The sequence below is a fragment of the Magallana gigas genome, chromosome 3, assembly GCF_963853765.1.
Source record: "Magallana gigas chromosome 3, xbMagGiga1.1, whole genome shotgun sequence".
Classification (NCBI taxonomy): Eukaryota; Metazoa; Mollusca; class Bivalvia; order Ostreida; family Ostreidae; genus Magallana; species Magallana gigas.
In genome coordinates, this window is record NC_088855.1 from 55,512,640 (window position 1) to 55,528,056 (window position 15,417).

The following is a 15,417-nucleotide window of genomic DNA, read 5'->3' on the forward strand; positions in this document are numbered from 1 at the left end:
TTGCCTATATGAAGGTACTGTAAACCAACTATTATTCGTGTGCGAGAATTTTTTGCATGGCTAGCGAGAGCCATGTCGTCGAGAATTTTCTCGCCGCGAACCAATTTTTTGTCTATAGTTTTTAAAACAATACAGGTCTGGTTAAGGCTTGGTCGCGAACATTAGTTATAGCGAACCAGTAAATCGGCAGTTGATCGCAAAATAAAGTCGCCGCGAATAAGATTTTTTTTTTACACTAACAAAAAACTTTGGAATGGCGTCATTTAGTGATTTTTTTTTTTGCTTTATGTATCAAACGGTCTCAAGAGTCAACCCAAAAAAGGAAAATATTGTATTATTTTCCATGGATACGGACTCCTTGTAAATCGGCCCAACACTCGATACTTTGAGTTTTTTGGAATTGGCTGAGCTCCATGCTCATTAAATACGTTAAAAAAAACCCTATAATATACAGTCATGTTTGTCGTTATTATGTTATAGTCTGTCCCAAGATATTTATGCTGCATATTTGAACGATTTTTAATAAAAATACACATACCTGTGACTGAAGTGCAATTAAAATCGATGAAAGGGAAAATTCCCAAGATAACTTCATTCACACATTATCATTTTTCCCTCGTAAAAATTCACAGGAACCAAAACAGATTTCCTACGGAGATTTATAATGGGGAATGTTGACATCTTTTCTCCATTCGGAAGTACTCGGGACACCTCGCGCAATTTTTAACCGGGTTTTCCAACGGAAAAATCCGGTTATTAAAATGGTGAAAATGGCGGGCGGGCGGGCGGGCGGGCGGCTGCCAAAAGGGTACCCTCATTGTACGGATAACTCCTCCTACAGTTTTCAAGATAGGAAGTTGTTCTTTTGCAGATCAATTGTACATATATCAGAGGTGTGCATATTGCTAGGATTTTGATTTCCGATAATTTATCGAAAAAATACCAGCTTTTGAACTTAGTCATTTTTTGGCAAATTATTGCATATAGGGTACCCTCATTGTACGGATAACTCCTCCTACAGTTCTCAAGATAGGAAGTTGTTCTTTTGCAGATCAATTGTACATATATCAGAGGTGTGCATATTGCTAGGATTTTGATTTCTGATAATTTATCGAAAAAATACCAGCTTTTGAACTTAGTCATTTTTTGGCAAAATATTGCATATAGGGTACCCTCATTGTACGGATAACTCCTCCTACAGTTCTCAAGATAGGAAGTTGTTCTTTTGCAGATCAATTATACATATATCAGAGGTGTGCATATTGCTAGGATTTTGATTTCCGATAATTTATCGATAAAATACCAGCTTTTGAACTTAGTCATTTTTTGGCAAAATGTTGCATATAGGGTACCCTCATTGTACGGATAACTCCTCCTACAGTTCTCAAGATAGGAAGTTGTTCTTTTGCAGATCAATTGTACATATATCAGAGGTGTGCATATTGCTAGGATTTTGATTTCTGATAATTTATGAAAAAAATGCTAGCTTTTGAACTTAGTCATTTTTTGGCAAAATGTTGCATACACATGTAGGGTACTCCATTTCACTGGATAAGGGTTGACATGAATTATGGATACAGTTTACATAAAAGAAAACCCGGTTTGCTGTCACATTGACAGCTTTTCACTTGTTCAACGTTATCATCCGGGCGTCTTCATCTCCTTGGCAATGGAAAAACCTCGTAGACTTTTTATTTTTAGCCGTGTACTGATACCCGACAAGCTAGAGGGGGCGTTTCAAAGGGGAAATCTTGGGATTTTTTTATACTATTGAATGAACATCGTCTGAACCAAGAGGTATTTATAAATATTGAATAATTTAAGAAAATATGTGGCAAAAATATCTTGGGACAGACTATAGTATGTTACTGATACTGGTATGTAAACTGTCTTACAGAAATGAGGAACTAGAATTTAGAAGACTTTAAGTCTCCATAAAAAAAATCCTTTATCTAAACGACGAAAGTATCATTTAAGAAATCATTTTTTGAGTATTATGAGGTGATAATTTCAATTGGAGCGGGGTCAAATCCGATAAAGCCCGAAGGGCTTTATGATATATTTGACTCATGCTCCGACCGAAATGTTCACCTCGAGCTCATAATATTCAAAGAATGATTCCTTATTACTTATATTATTTCCAATTTGTACACTTCAACATTTTAAAACAACTATTTTTCATGTAGCGCATGTTATGTAATATTACTACGCGCTGCACCCAATACCGTTTTTTCGGTTCTGCTATAAGACACGCCCATTTTGTGTCCCTCCTCTTTTATGAAATTATTGGGTTATATGCTTCAAAATCTCTCTCTCTCTCTCTCTCTCTCTCTCTCTCTCTCTCAAATTCGATGATGTTAGTTGATAACTAGAACCATTTTAACAAGAGCTTGGACTTTGGGTAGTTGGTATCAAACTGCAATGTGACTGTGACATAGGCCTGTCTATTTCATTGTAGGCCACTCAGCCATTCCTCTTTGAAATCAACACTATTTGTCTGGCTTTTGAGCTAAGACTACTCAATCGGTGAAAATTTCACCTGAAGCCAGCATCATTTTTCACTTGTTTTGACTCAAGAAATAGATAGTTACGTCCTATTGAAAGTCCAAAGTCCAAGGCCTTGTTAAAATGGTTCTAACTAACAGTAAGTTGACAATTATGCAAAGTATGTGTAATTCATGCTGCGTTCGCCACAACGATTGCACCGTAAAACATATAACAATATATAAATGTGCATGAACGTGAATATGGACTGTTGCATGGTTATAGATGTACAAAGAATTTGTATTTTTTGTCTTCGAGATTTTATCATTTAAACAATGATTAAGAAATTAATGCTTTCTTTTGTGATTCGTGTGGGATATGAAGGTGGCGACATTGTAGATGATATACGTAAACTGCGTTAGCAGTTTGTGTAATTTATTTCTGCAATTCTGTTTTTAACGGAAAGACCTGCTTTATATTAAAGAGTGGATTCAAATGGTCTGTTAAAATCCTAACTCATGAGCCATACAGTTAATGAGTTCCAAGAAGGATACACACTTTTACAAAAAAATATAATATATAATCCTGGTGGCATATCTCTGCCCTTGTGTGCAAGTTATTTTTCTATCAAATATGTCGACATGCAAGATAAATATGTTGACATGCAAGATAGTTATGTCAACATGCAACATAACTATGTTGACATGCAAGAAATTGCAATCTGATATGAATTATACAAAATCTCAAAAAATCGCCCGTCTGTGACATCCAAGATGCTAGATGTTATCTTTCTATGTCGACATGCAACTTATTTATGTTAACATGCAAGATAAATATGCTGACATGCAACTTATTTATGTCAACATGCAACTTATTTATGTCGATATGCAACTTATTTATGTTTACATGCGAGATAAATATGTTGACATGCAACTTATAAGTTGCATGTCAACATAACTAAGTTGCATGTTGACATAGATATGTTGCATGTCAACATATTTATCTTGCATGTTAACATAACTAAGTTGCATGTTGACATAAATAAGTTGCATGTCGACATAAAGAAGTTGCATGTTAACATAAATAAGTTGCATGTTTACATCAATAGGTAGCGTATCTAGCATCTTGGATGTCACATGTTGGCGATATTTGAGATTTTTTATAACTCTTTTTTGATTGCAGTTTTCTTGCATGTCAACATAGTTATGTTGCATGTTGACATAACTATCTTGCATGTCAACATATTTATCTTGCATGTCAACATAATTAAGAGAAAAATAACTTGCACACAGGGGGCAGAGATATGCCACCATAATAATCAGATCTAAATTTTGATACTTACATTAATCTACACAGTAAAACGGCGATTAGAGGGTTTAAAAATCACCACGAGAAGTTTTAGACAAAACTGCGATCTCAAAGAATATTGACTTTCCCCTCCCCTACCTAAAAAGCCATATTTAAAAAGTATTGAAAAATTATTTGTTAAATCATTACCCTATTTCCAAGGGCCAGAGTAAGACTGAATTTGGTAATCACTATTAAGAACACTGTTAAGAACAAGAAAATATAGAAAATATAGAAAAATGCAACCGGCCCATGAACCTTTCAAAGGTTAAATATACATTTAAAATTATAAATCAGGTGTACTTTGAATTCACTTGAAAATTTACAATTTGTATTTTCATCATCTCAAATTTACCATAATGATTATCTTTGACAGTACTGTCCTTTACTGTTTGTTCAAGCTTATTTTTGTCGCAGTTTTACCACACACCGTATTACGTAAATATGATTGGTGCAAGGATATATGTTTGTGGATACAGATGCACCAAATACATAAATTCGATACACTTGAACAAGCTGCGACGCGAGCCGATTACACTGTTTCAGGGACTGAGATTGAACTAAGTGTACATGAGCATGGAGACCGATAAAAAGTAGGTGTTAGATTTATTTCATAGTTTTATATTATTACCAGGGAAGTACAATTACAGGGAATTTATTAAGACGCATTAGATTTAATTTTTTAAAGAAAATGATAGCTTCTTACAGTCATATTTAGTAAGAATTTTAACAGCTTCTGCATGGAAAAGAATCATAAAGAAATATTGAAATTAGATAATATTTAAAAACTAAAACAGGTACATGTATGTGGATTTAGTTAATACATGTACTAAAGAAAAGGAAAAAAATCGTACTTAGAATTACAAGTTGAATATGACGGGCGATTTCTTGACAACCATTTCTCCTTTTGTATACAGTATATTTTAATAGTTTCAATGATTTAAACGCATTATATTTCTGGAAGGTGACTTTTAGACGACTCCTTACGAAAGCAATTTATATTCTGTAGAAAACTACACATTCAGGAAGAAAGGATAAAGAATGAGCTAGAGACCCAGGGTTATTCTGTGGTCCCCGGGGTGATTCCACTCGCAGAATGTGACGAATACACCCAGGAATTCCGGGCCTGGCTGGGCAGGTTTGGAGAGGATGCCCCCGTACGTAGCAGGTCCATCCTGCATCAGTACAGGACGTCCCACTCTAACGCCGCCTGGCGGCTCAGACTTCACGCCAAACCTGTGTTCGAATCCATATGGGGCACGGAGAAACTTTTAACTAGTGTAGACGGTATGTCTATATCGGAGCCCCCGGAGCAAGGCAAGAGTTTGCTACTAACATATTCTTGTGGTATTTTAGTTTATAATAGCAAGGGATCATAGAAACATAGACGTAAAAAAACAAATATTTTATTAATCTTCAAAAATCACAGTTACACACTATGTGAAAAATTATAATCATGATAAAAATTATAATAAAAAGCACTGAAAACTTTCTGGAAAAAAAACTTTCAATTCATTTAAATTCTGTCAGAGAATAAATTCTGAAGGTACCGAGTTTTGTTTGAGTGGATTTTCATTAGCAGCACTTTTGGGTAGAGTCGTGATGAATGAAAATCTTAGTCCTCTTTTTGACTATTGTTTAACGAATTCAATAGATATTTAATAGATTGAGAGCCAAGATATAGCTAGGTATGTTAATTGTTTAATATGGCGGGTTTTTCAGCATTTACTCATTTGTCAATTTTTAGGTCGAAGCAACTTCTCCAAACCTGAGGACTGTTGGTTTCACCTTGACCAAGGGAGCTGGCGAAAGGAACTGCATGCGTACCAGGGGGCAGTCTATTTGGAGGAAACGACCCCATCAGACTACTGCTTCAGAGTGCTCGAGGGCTCCCAAAAATACCACCAGGACTTGATGGACGCTTTCTCAGATGTCAATGAAACAATGGCAGGCAAAGATTTTTACATTTTAAAAAATCACCACTTAGAATTCTACCGGAATAAAGGGTGCGCGAAAAAGAAAGTCCCCGTCCCCAAAGGTGGACTGGTGCTATGGGATTCCAGATTGGTCCACGATACCCTAGCCCCCGTAGAAAGTCGGCCTCATGCCGACAGATGGCGCTTTGTTATTTACGTCTGCATGACCCCAGCAGTCTGGGCTTCGAAGAAGGATTTTAAGGTCAAGAAGAAGGCTTACGATGAGATGCTGTGTTCTGTTCACTGGCCATCTCAAGGGGTCAAGCTCTTCCCTGGTACAGACGAGAATGAACAGACAAAACACAAGCGGATCGAGATGGTAGAGGAGCAGCCCTCGATAGCCAGAACGAGGCTGGTACGGCTACTGGCGGGGATGGAGGCTTACGACTTCACTGATGAACGTCCAAATGGACCCGACTGGCGGCCAAGGTGGTCCGAAATACAGTATAAGTAGGGCGGTTGTCCAAGATCCACTGCGAGTTATTCCTCCTAGTTCAGAGCAAATATGATACCAAATACATTGTTCTATGTTGAACACACATGTACCAATAGTCAAGATATTTCGCAAATATCTTCAAATTCATTAAAACGACAAACATTTTATCAATTTCAAAGAATTCAATTTATATACATATAAATAATGTACATGTACGTGAAGATTTAGACTGCTGCATGTTCTTGGTTTTACATTTATTATGTATTTGTATTTATCGTCTTTGTGATTCTATCATAATATCGTTCATTTAAGAATAATATAGACTAAATCATACCAGATTCTCTCTCATTTTAAATTCTTTCACTAAGTTTTAGAACTTTGGAGATGTAATGCTTACGCTCATTTGTTTACTACTGACTTATTTACTAGTTTACTATTCACTTGGAACTTATTTGACTACTGTAACTCTACGTTTATGGGCCGTAGAGCTCCTTTCGTCTATAAGGTTGTAAACAAATGTCCGATTGAGAATTAGAATTTGAAGCAGGATATAAATCTGTGGTTAAACGTGATAAAGCCAACCCCCACCATTCCAAAAAAGAAGAAGCTAGATAGCACTTATAATGAATTGATCATGAAATAATTAATGCAAATGTACTTATAATTCACACATTAATGTACGTGCAGGTAGTGTTACTAGTGTATGAGACCATATAGGAGGAGGCTTGGTCAATTCCCATCCCTAGAAAATGTCTTCTTATAATTATTTGTATTTATCAAATAAAAAAATAACGAATACAATTTAAAGTTTTATGAGGAAATAAGATGTACTTTAGGTATGTTATAAATAATTTAGTGTCTCAATTTTCATTAGGTGACTAAAGTGGAAGACATTCATAGGGTGGACCCATGGACCTCCGAGAATATATTTTGTCAAGTACTAGAAATTTTATTAATTTTTTATGCATAAAAAAGGATAGCACGAGACCAGTAAAAGAGGCACACATCAATTATAAATCTTTTAACGGTGTTGCGATAGGCAAGAAGCTAAGTGGACAAACCTTGGAGATAAGTACATTTCAAGTGTTAACCCAATGAATGGTTATTGGATACACACCACTAAAGAGATAGTCATCTTCAACATAAGAGTACAAAGTTTTTAGACGAGTCTTATCCTACAGTAATGGCCTGTTACTGGGGAATATGTGATAAAAGAGCCTAGTATCCAGAGAGAGAGAGAGAGAGAGAGAGAGAGAGAGAGAGAGAGAGAGAGAGAGAGAGGGCTAAAACAACCAATATTATCTAATTTTTCTTTAAATTATCCATGTACAGTGAATGAAAGTACGAAACATGCCGTGATGATACAGTACATTACATAGAAGACCTTGCCTATATGAAGGTACTGTAAACCAAGGTAACATAAAACTTGAGAATGACGTCATTTAGTGATTTTTTTGCTTAGTGTATCAAACGGTCTCAAGAGTCAACCTAGAAAAGGAAAATGTTGTATTATTTTCCATGGAAATGGGCTTCTTGTAAATGGGCTCGGCACCCAATACTTTGATTTTTTTTTGGAATTGGCTGAGCTCCACGCTCATTAAATACTTTAAAAGAACCCATATAATATACATGTATGTCGTTATTATGTTAATTAGTATGTTACTGATACTGGTATGTAAACTGTCTTACGGAAATAAAGAACTTGAACTTAGAAGATTATATAAGTCCCAATGAAAAAAACCAGTACCGAGGAACCGAGGTAAGAATCATTAAGGAATAAGGGATCATTCTTTGAGTATAATGAGGTGATACTTTTGGTCGGGGCGGGGTCAAATCCAATAAAGCCTGAAGGGCTTTATGATTGTATTGTATTGTTTATTACCAAGAACCATATGATTCATAGGTTTAACATATATACATAAGTGAACAAACATATGAAAACATTTTTAAAAACAAAAACAAAAAAGAAAGACCATCACAATCTTGTATTAGACTGCGTGTGCACATAGCAGTCTGCAAAATATACATGACAGAAGTAAACAGGATAATGAAGAGTATATTATCAAAACAAAAACTAATTATAATTTCATCGTAATTTTGAGCATTTACATAGGTATTTTCCCAAATTGCACAACTCTTTGATATTCTTTGTTGAAAGTAATTGAAGTTTAAAAACAGAAGGCTTTTCATAATAATATTTTTTTTACATACAACTTTCTTATTTCCTTATAAAATGGACAGATTAAAATAAAATGAAACTCATCTTCAATCAGTGATAGTGAACATAGTTTACAAACTCTCTCATTTCTATGGATATTATAAAATCTGCCACGCTCAATCTCGAGTTGATGAGAGGATAAACGGTATTTACTTATAAATTGAACATATACAGTTGGTATTGGTTTTGTTAAATATTCTTGTACTTCAAAATTATTACATAAGTGCTTATACATTATACATTTGGGAGAATTTTCAAAGTAGCCATGTCCTTCTTGTATAAAAAAATGATAGATTTGACTCATGCTCCGACGGAAATTATCACCTCATAATATTCGAAGAATGATTCCTCATTACTTATATTTATATTATTTCCATTTTCTACACTTTAAAACAACATTTAAAAACCACTATTTTTCATGTAGCACATGTTACAAGTAAGTAGTACGACCATGCGATGCAGCCAATACCGTTTTTCGGTTCTGCTATAAGACAAGCCCATTTTGTGTCGCTCCTCTTTTATGAAATTATTGGGTTATATGCTTCAAAATTGATTCGTAATGTTATCACAGACAAAGACAGTTGAAAATGTAGATATTTAAACATAAAGCCATATATAGGTTATATGACAATCTCAAAACATACGAGTTTAAAGTTCGAAATGATTTTGAGTTTAATTTTCAACATGTATTGGTATTTGTTTTCATGCGTGCAATATTTCAAACAAACTTGAAATAAATCAAGATACTAAAACTCTGATATGGAACAATACGGGGCCAGTAACACCCACTCAAGCCAGGCACCGAGGCATAACAGTAAACATCTAAATGAAAACACCTTTACCTGGAGGAGCTTATCAGCTAATGGAGAGTTCGGGGTCACTGACCATGCGTTTTGTCCACCTCACTGACCATGCGTGCTGAGTCCAATTATAAATGTCCCCGCTGTTTGTGCTATGCTACTGTGAGACCCAGGGTCCATGCCAAAACCATCACTACTTTTATACCTATTACTGATTAAACTGATAACATGTCGATGTCGAGATAATTTTACTTACAGGTGAAGGTTAAAGGTTATATGCACATACAAGTATACCCAACGTCCAAAGGCTTTAATATGAAATATTAGGTTTTGGAGAATGTGTTTGCGAATTGTTCATTTTGGAATGCAAAGAACTTAGTTTGATATACATATTCTAAACATGTCTTACTTGAAGTGTCACATTTGACCTCTTATGCAAAAGTTTCTATAGCATGAATTAATTCACTATAAACAGTACTGTTTGTCAGTTCACGAGGATACTGGGTTGATTCGTCGATATAGAATACAGAAATCCTGTGATATATATATATATATATATATATATATATATATATATATATATATATATATATATATATATATATATATATATATATATATATATATTGTAAACACATATACATTTTACACGACCGAGTGAATAACAAGATGAGTTTCCGTACTCTCTTTTATAGGGAGGATCCGCGTTCTTCTTAATCACGAGATTCTTTGATTGTTACGATAGATGGCGCTAGATTCATTTAATGACAACCACCTCCCCTGAACAATCCACAATACATATATGTTTGATGGATAGCGACATCTTATTTTCCATTTAGTGACCAACAAAATGAGTAAAATCAAATAGACGTCGTCAGCTTTCCAACTTTTAACATTGTAGGAAATTATTGCATTGGCCTTTTTTTCGTTTTAAAATCTACCCGAAACTTTTTTTTCTCATAAACTGAACATAATTTTTGGATCTATACTGGCTATCTACATTGAAATATACTTGCGCAGACAGGTTTGTTTTTTGTTTTTTGGTGAAAATACTTTAAACTTCAAGCCATTCAAAGGCGACGAAAAACCAAATTAAAAGGATTGCAAAATCATGGTAGGCAGACCAAACAGTTACCCAACTAACCCCTACCCCTTGGCCATACCTTACGTTTAATTTCCATCAACATTTACATAAACAAGGCCATTGTGACCATGTTATGTTATTTTTTCTATCCATCCAGTAATTCAAAATCAACAAGATAATGGGGGAATACGTAGACGGTGGAAAGTGGTCACGATTTTCTGACTGGGTTCGACTGACTGTGACAGAGAGGGGTATATAATGCCCGGTGGACGGCAGCCCCGGACCAGTGTTCTACAAGCGAAGCATCATGAGGGTAAACCTGCTGTTAGTGGTTTTGTTGGGCCTCCTGGCATTGTCCTACGGATTCAAGGTAACAATAACTTCACTCTTTTGTTTTCAGACTAATGTATACTAAGTAATTACCCTTACTTGTACATATTAACTGAAAAAAGAAACGTTTTTGTTCAAAATAATCAGAATTTCAAGACGGTTTCTTTGTGAAATTATTTTTTAGTAATTAAAAAACAATAATTATTTATTAAACAAGATATGTAAAAGATAAAAAAAAATCTTCAAATTCCTCATGATAAGATATTTAGGAGGGTGTTGGACTTTTCATTCAAACCAGTTGTATATCAGTATACAATAGTATATTATGCTAGTGTACGTTATGGGTAGACTTTCCAAACGTTATTGTCTGAAAAAAATCTAGTTTAAAATCATTCAATCTTCATAATTAATTTTTTTAAAAAGTTCTTTATATAAGTCAAAGAATGAAAATATGGTAGATGTGATAATATAATCTGTTGGAGCACTAAGAAAACGGTTAAAGTAATATCAACAATGGTTCCTTAAGGATCCCGGACCGACAAATGTAGCGTAACCGTTAAACAAGACATGTAGATGTATAAAAACTTTATTGTCGATGGAATTCACCCTTCACTGACCACCATAGCCAGTCCAGTCTTTAGCTCCGGGTAGTTTGTTTAATCTCCCAGAAATATCTACCTTCGTCACAAAATGTCAGACATTCTGCCGTACAGTGATCATTACCCAAAACAAAATAGGCCCTGTCAGCAATCTATGGAAAGTTTTTAGATCTGTGAAAACGTAAACAAAAAATATATAATAAATACAATATTTTGTTCGTCTACGTATATTTTGTATGATTTTCTTAGAACAAACGGTATTTTAGGGATGAGAATTAGTTTATGTTAAGCATGAATTTCTCCAAACGTATTCACATGCATAATACCCTTAGATTGAGCGAAGAGGAAACAGAGGAAACGGAAAAGGTCAAGGACGGGGTCCACCAGAGGACGGCGGGCAATCTGACGGAGATGATGATGACTTTGATAATGATGACTTTGATGATGATAATGATGATGATGATGACTTTGATGATGCAGACAAAGATAAGAGACGTGACCTACCCAGGCTGATTGTGGGGGTTATTGCCAAGAGAATCCAAATGCAGTTGGAAAACTGTGATTTGTCAGGTAACACCTTTAACCTACTAATTCAACCTCAGTAGTTATCGATACTATTCGCTTATCAGATACATCATACATGTACTAATCATAAGTCAACGAGCCTCTTACTCATTGTTTTTGTTTTATTTTTTACGCAATTCAAACAAGTTAATGGATAAATAACTTGATGCGTTAACCTCGCTAGTGAAATAAAGCATCGTTATAAAAATCATTAAATAGCAACAATAAAAACAATGCCAGCAATACATAGATGGACACTCGCGAGCCTACACCGAGTAAGGAATGAACGCCACATGTACATCTCGGCGCATGACGACAGGTTGCTTTTACATTTAATACCTAATTATTTTAACCGCACTAAGTCCATCTTTGGAATGGTATCAAAACACACATGCGCAGTAAGGTCGGCAAATGAATTTAGAGTAGTATTTTCGAAAACAATGCGAAAATCCTTATCATAGAGTTAGCTGGCGTGACTTTGCATGACCTTAAAATGTGTCACGTGATATTTCTTTCGGGAAACGTGTTCGACGAGTCTGTTCCATTTTCCTTCAATGTCTTTATATACTAATGATTGGCCATAGAATGGTCGATCTGAAATTATTTTTTGTAAGTAAACACGTGTTCTGTTTAAAGTAGAAATAGTATTTGTAAAGTGCGTACATAGGTATAAAATTACTCATCTTTTCTGTTTTCTGTTTATTTTAGAATTTGACAGTCAACCAACAACAATTAAAGGTATGTTAGATAATCTCGATATTGAGTACATACTGCATTTGCATCTACATGACTGTATAACAAAGCAGATTGTAACGTAAATTTCACATTGCATGTATCATCTTTTTCATGCCCAGAATCTTTTTCAAGTATCTTAATAAAGTATATTTTACACCCTAGATTTAAATTTTTATCAACATGGAATTTTATGTGATACATATTAAAATACCAGTCTGCTCTAATCAGAGTATGATCTAATATAACTCATTTTGTAAATGAATTTGCCAGGTGGCATTAACTTTTAAATTTACACCATAACATTTTAACACATTATTATTCTAAATCTATTCTAAATTATTGGTGTTGTATACTTGTATTGATATCTCGAACGAAAGATTTGAGCTGTGTCTTCTTCAGATAATTCGAGAAATAATTCAGCGATAACTTTTAAAAGAACAGGATGTTGGATTATTACAAAGCTTAAGCAGTACAAATGTATAAAAAGTGTCATGCTATGTGCATGCACTAACTGAAGGTTCTCTTCAAATCTTGTGAACGCACTATTTATCAATATCAAACGAACACGGCCACAAACCACAGTTAGCAGTGTTATGATATCCCAACAATAAAATGTAATTGTAAAGTTAGCAGTGTTATGATATCCCAACAATAAAATGTAATTGTATAGTTAGCATTCTTATGATATCACAACAGTAAAATATAATTGTATAGTTAGCAGTGTTATGATATCCCAACAATAAAATGTTCATTATATTGTCACAGAGACTTTTTTATCAATTAAGTTGGTTTTGATTTTTTGTTTTAGGTGCTATCCAGTCTATGGCAGAACTTTTGCTCATGGATTGCAGAGCAGGTAAACATAATCAGCTTTTTTTCTATTTCGATTTGTAACAGGACACTAGATATTCTAAGTAAAAACCGAATCTACAAACTACATACATGTAAACACTGAATCGACCTACAAACTACATACATGTATAGTCAACCAAACATACCTCACAAGGTAGAAAGTAATACATTTAACTTCTCCACAGACGCCACACTTCTGATGCCTACCACAATCACGTTGTTCATCACTAACTTCTCATACATGTACAACGCAAGCTTCTACATGTATAAACATTAACAAACTCGTCCCAAGATTAGCTAAATCACGAACACAATTGAATAAGTAATAACAGTCAAAAGTCCAAATTTACAACAACAGACTCAAAATATTAGACCAATGCAAGCCCAATACTGAACCACTATCTAGATGAACACCCTGAACATCCACAAATTAACACACACATGTGTGTATAATTATATATCCTAACTAGGAATATTAAAATGATATGTGTTATAATTCTAGTGTAAAGATATCTCATTAACTCTATTGGATCTTTTTGCACCACCAAGAAACAAAAATATGATAGCGTATGCATTTTTTGTTGGAACAGGACCCACCGGATCCCCTCCCACCGGATCTCCTCCCACCGATTCCCCTGTCACCGGACCCACTGGTAACCCCCCTGTGTCCACAGATGGATCCCCTCCTGCGCGTGAGCTGGAGGACAAAGTAGTCCGTGAACTGCTGAACTTCATTGAGAAGAACCGACATTAAGTGGCGCCCTCTCACCGCCGTGCTACCACACTCCCCCCTCTCAGTCTAAAATTATCTTAAAATTAATGTATCTTTATTGAAATAAAACTTGATTCCTTTTTGATAATTCGTTTTTTATTTATCTGGTTTTTGTTAGATTCATGTTTGATTAAAGGTCATAAAAAACGCGCCATTTGATTTTTAAAAAATTTTTCTTCATAAATCTGAGACTTGTTAATTAAAACAAGCTGTTACCGTGACGGTACCAACTTACAGTGTCACGTGGCATGTACGTAAACATAGTAGTATTTTGGTAAAGTATTTGTAAGTGTTAACGCATAATAAAGTATAACCGGTTTCAAGATAAGTATGCTGCACATAAGACGAATTTTAATAAAGACACACAAAACTGTAAAACAAGTGAAATTGAAATCGATGAAAGGGAAAGTATTCAAGTTATCATCATTGACACATTATAATATTTCACTTAGAAAAAATTCACAGGATCGAAAACATATTTCTTACGAAGAATTTATAATAGAAAATGTTGACATCTTTTTTCCATTTGAAAGTCATTCGGAATGCCAAAGTTTTTCAACATTATCATCTGGGTATGTTACAACGCACTTTGAAAAATTACGCACTTTGAAAATTGTTTAAAGTGCGTTAATTTTGGGACCAAGTCAACGCACTTCGTCGATATCAACGCACTTTGAAAAAAATTGTTCTGAGTTCAGTCGCAATAATTGATACTTTTGATATACAATAAATGATTGTTTTGTTTGGCTCAATGGGATATATTTAAAAAGAACCCAATGCATTCTCAGGTACATGTAACCTGATAGACCGTTTATCGATTAGATTTTTTTCTTTTCTCATAAGCATATCTTATGTAGTTTGACAGTTTACACATAAAGAACAATTCGGGAGATTTTAATTAGCCAAATATGACAAACTGCACCGCATAGAAACTGCATTTTCCCTTCATGGCTGCTTATCTGGGTACATTGGGCTATGTCAGAAACAAAAATGATTCTTATATATTGAAAATGGAGATCAATATTTAACATATTTCATCTGGCCCCACTTGCATGTGCTCACTTGTTAAAAAAACATGATGTGAAAAAAAGAATACGTTAGTAATGTTTATTAAAAACCCCCAAAATAATCTTTTAGAAGATCAGTGCGAGAAAAAAATCCACATCCAAATGCTTATTTATTCTTAGGTCTATGATAATATATTTTTTTTTATGATGACG

At 34.5% G+C, this 15,417-nt stretch overlaps 2 protein-coding genes across 3 annotated transcripts; both read left to right on the forward strand.

Moving 5' to 3' along the window:
• The first annotated feature begins 4,270 nt into the window (after positions 1-4,270).
• On the forward strand, positions 4,271-6,574 carry LOC136274130 (uncharacterized). 2 transcript variants are annotated; one of them, XM_066080482.1, is made up of 3 exons: positions 4,271-4,424; positions 4,841-5,148; positions 5,579-6,574. In XM_066080482.1, exons 1-3 carry the CDS (start codon positions 4,402-4,404, stop codon positions 6,259-6,261), a joined length of 1,014 nt encoding a protein of 337 aa, XP_065936554.1. In that variant the 5' UTR covers positions 4,271-4,401; the 3' UTR covers positions 6,262-6,574. The 2 variants fall into 2 exon arrangements, with proteins under 2 accessions (XP_065936554.1, XP_065936555.1); XM_066080483.1 differs by having other exon boundaries at positions 4,841-5,118.
• A 3,967-nt stretch (positions 6,575-10,541) lies between these two features.
• Positions 10,542-14,285, forward strand: LOC105340282 (uncharacterized). Its single transcript, XM_011446237.4, has 5 exons — positions 10,542-10,715; positions 11,607-11,844; positions 12,547-12,576; positions 13,382-13,429; positions 14,016-14,285. Exons 1-5 carry the CDS (start codon positions 10,653-10,655, stop codon positions 14,177-14,179), a joined length of 543 nt encoding a protein of 180 aa, XP_011444539.3. The 5' UTR covers positions 10,542-10,652; the 3' UTR covers positions 14,180-14,285.
• The last annotated feature ends 1,132 nt before the right edge of the window (positions 14,286-15,417 follow it).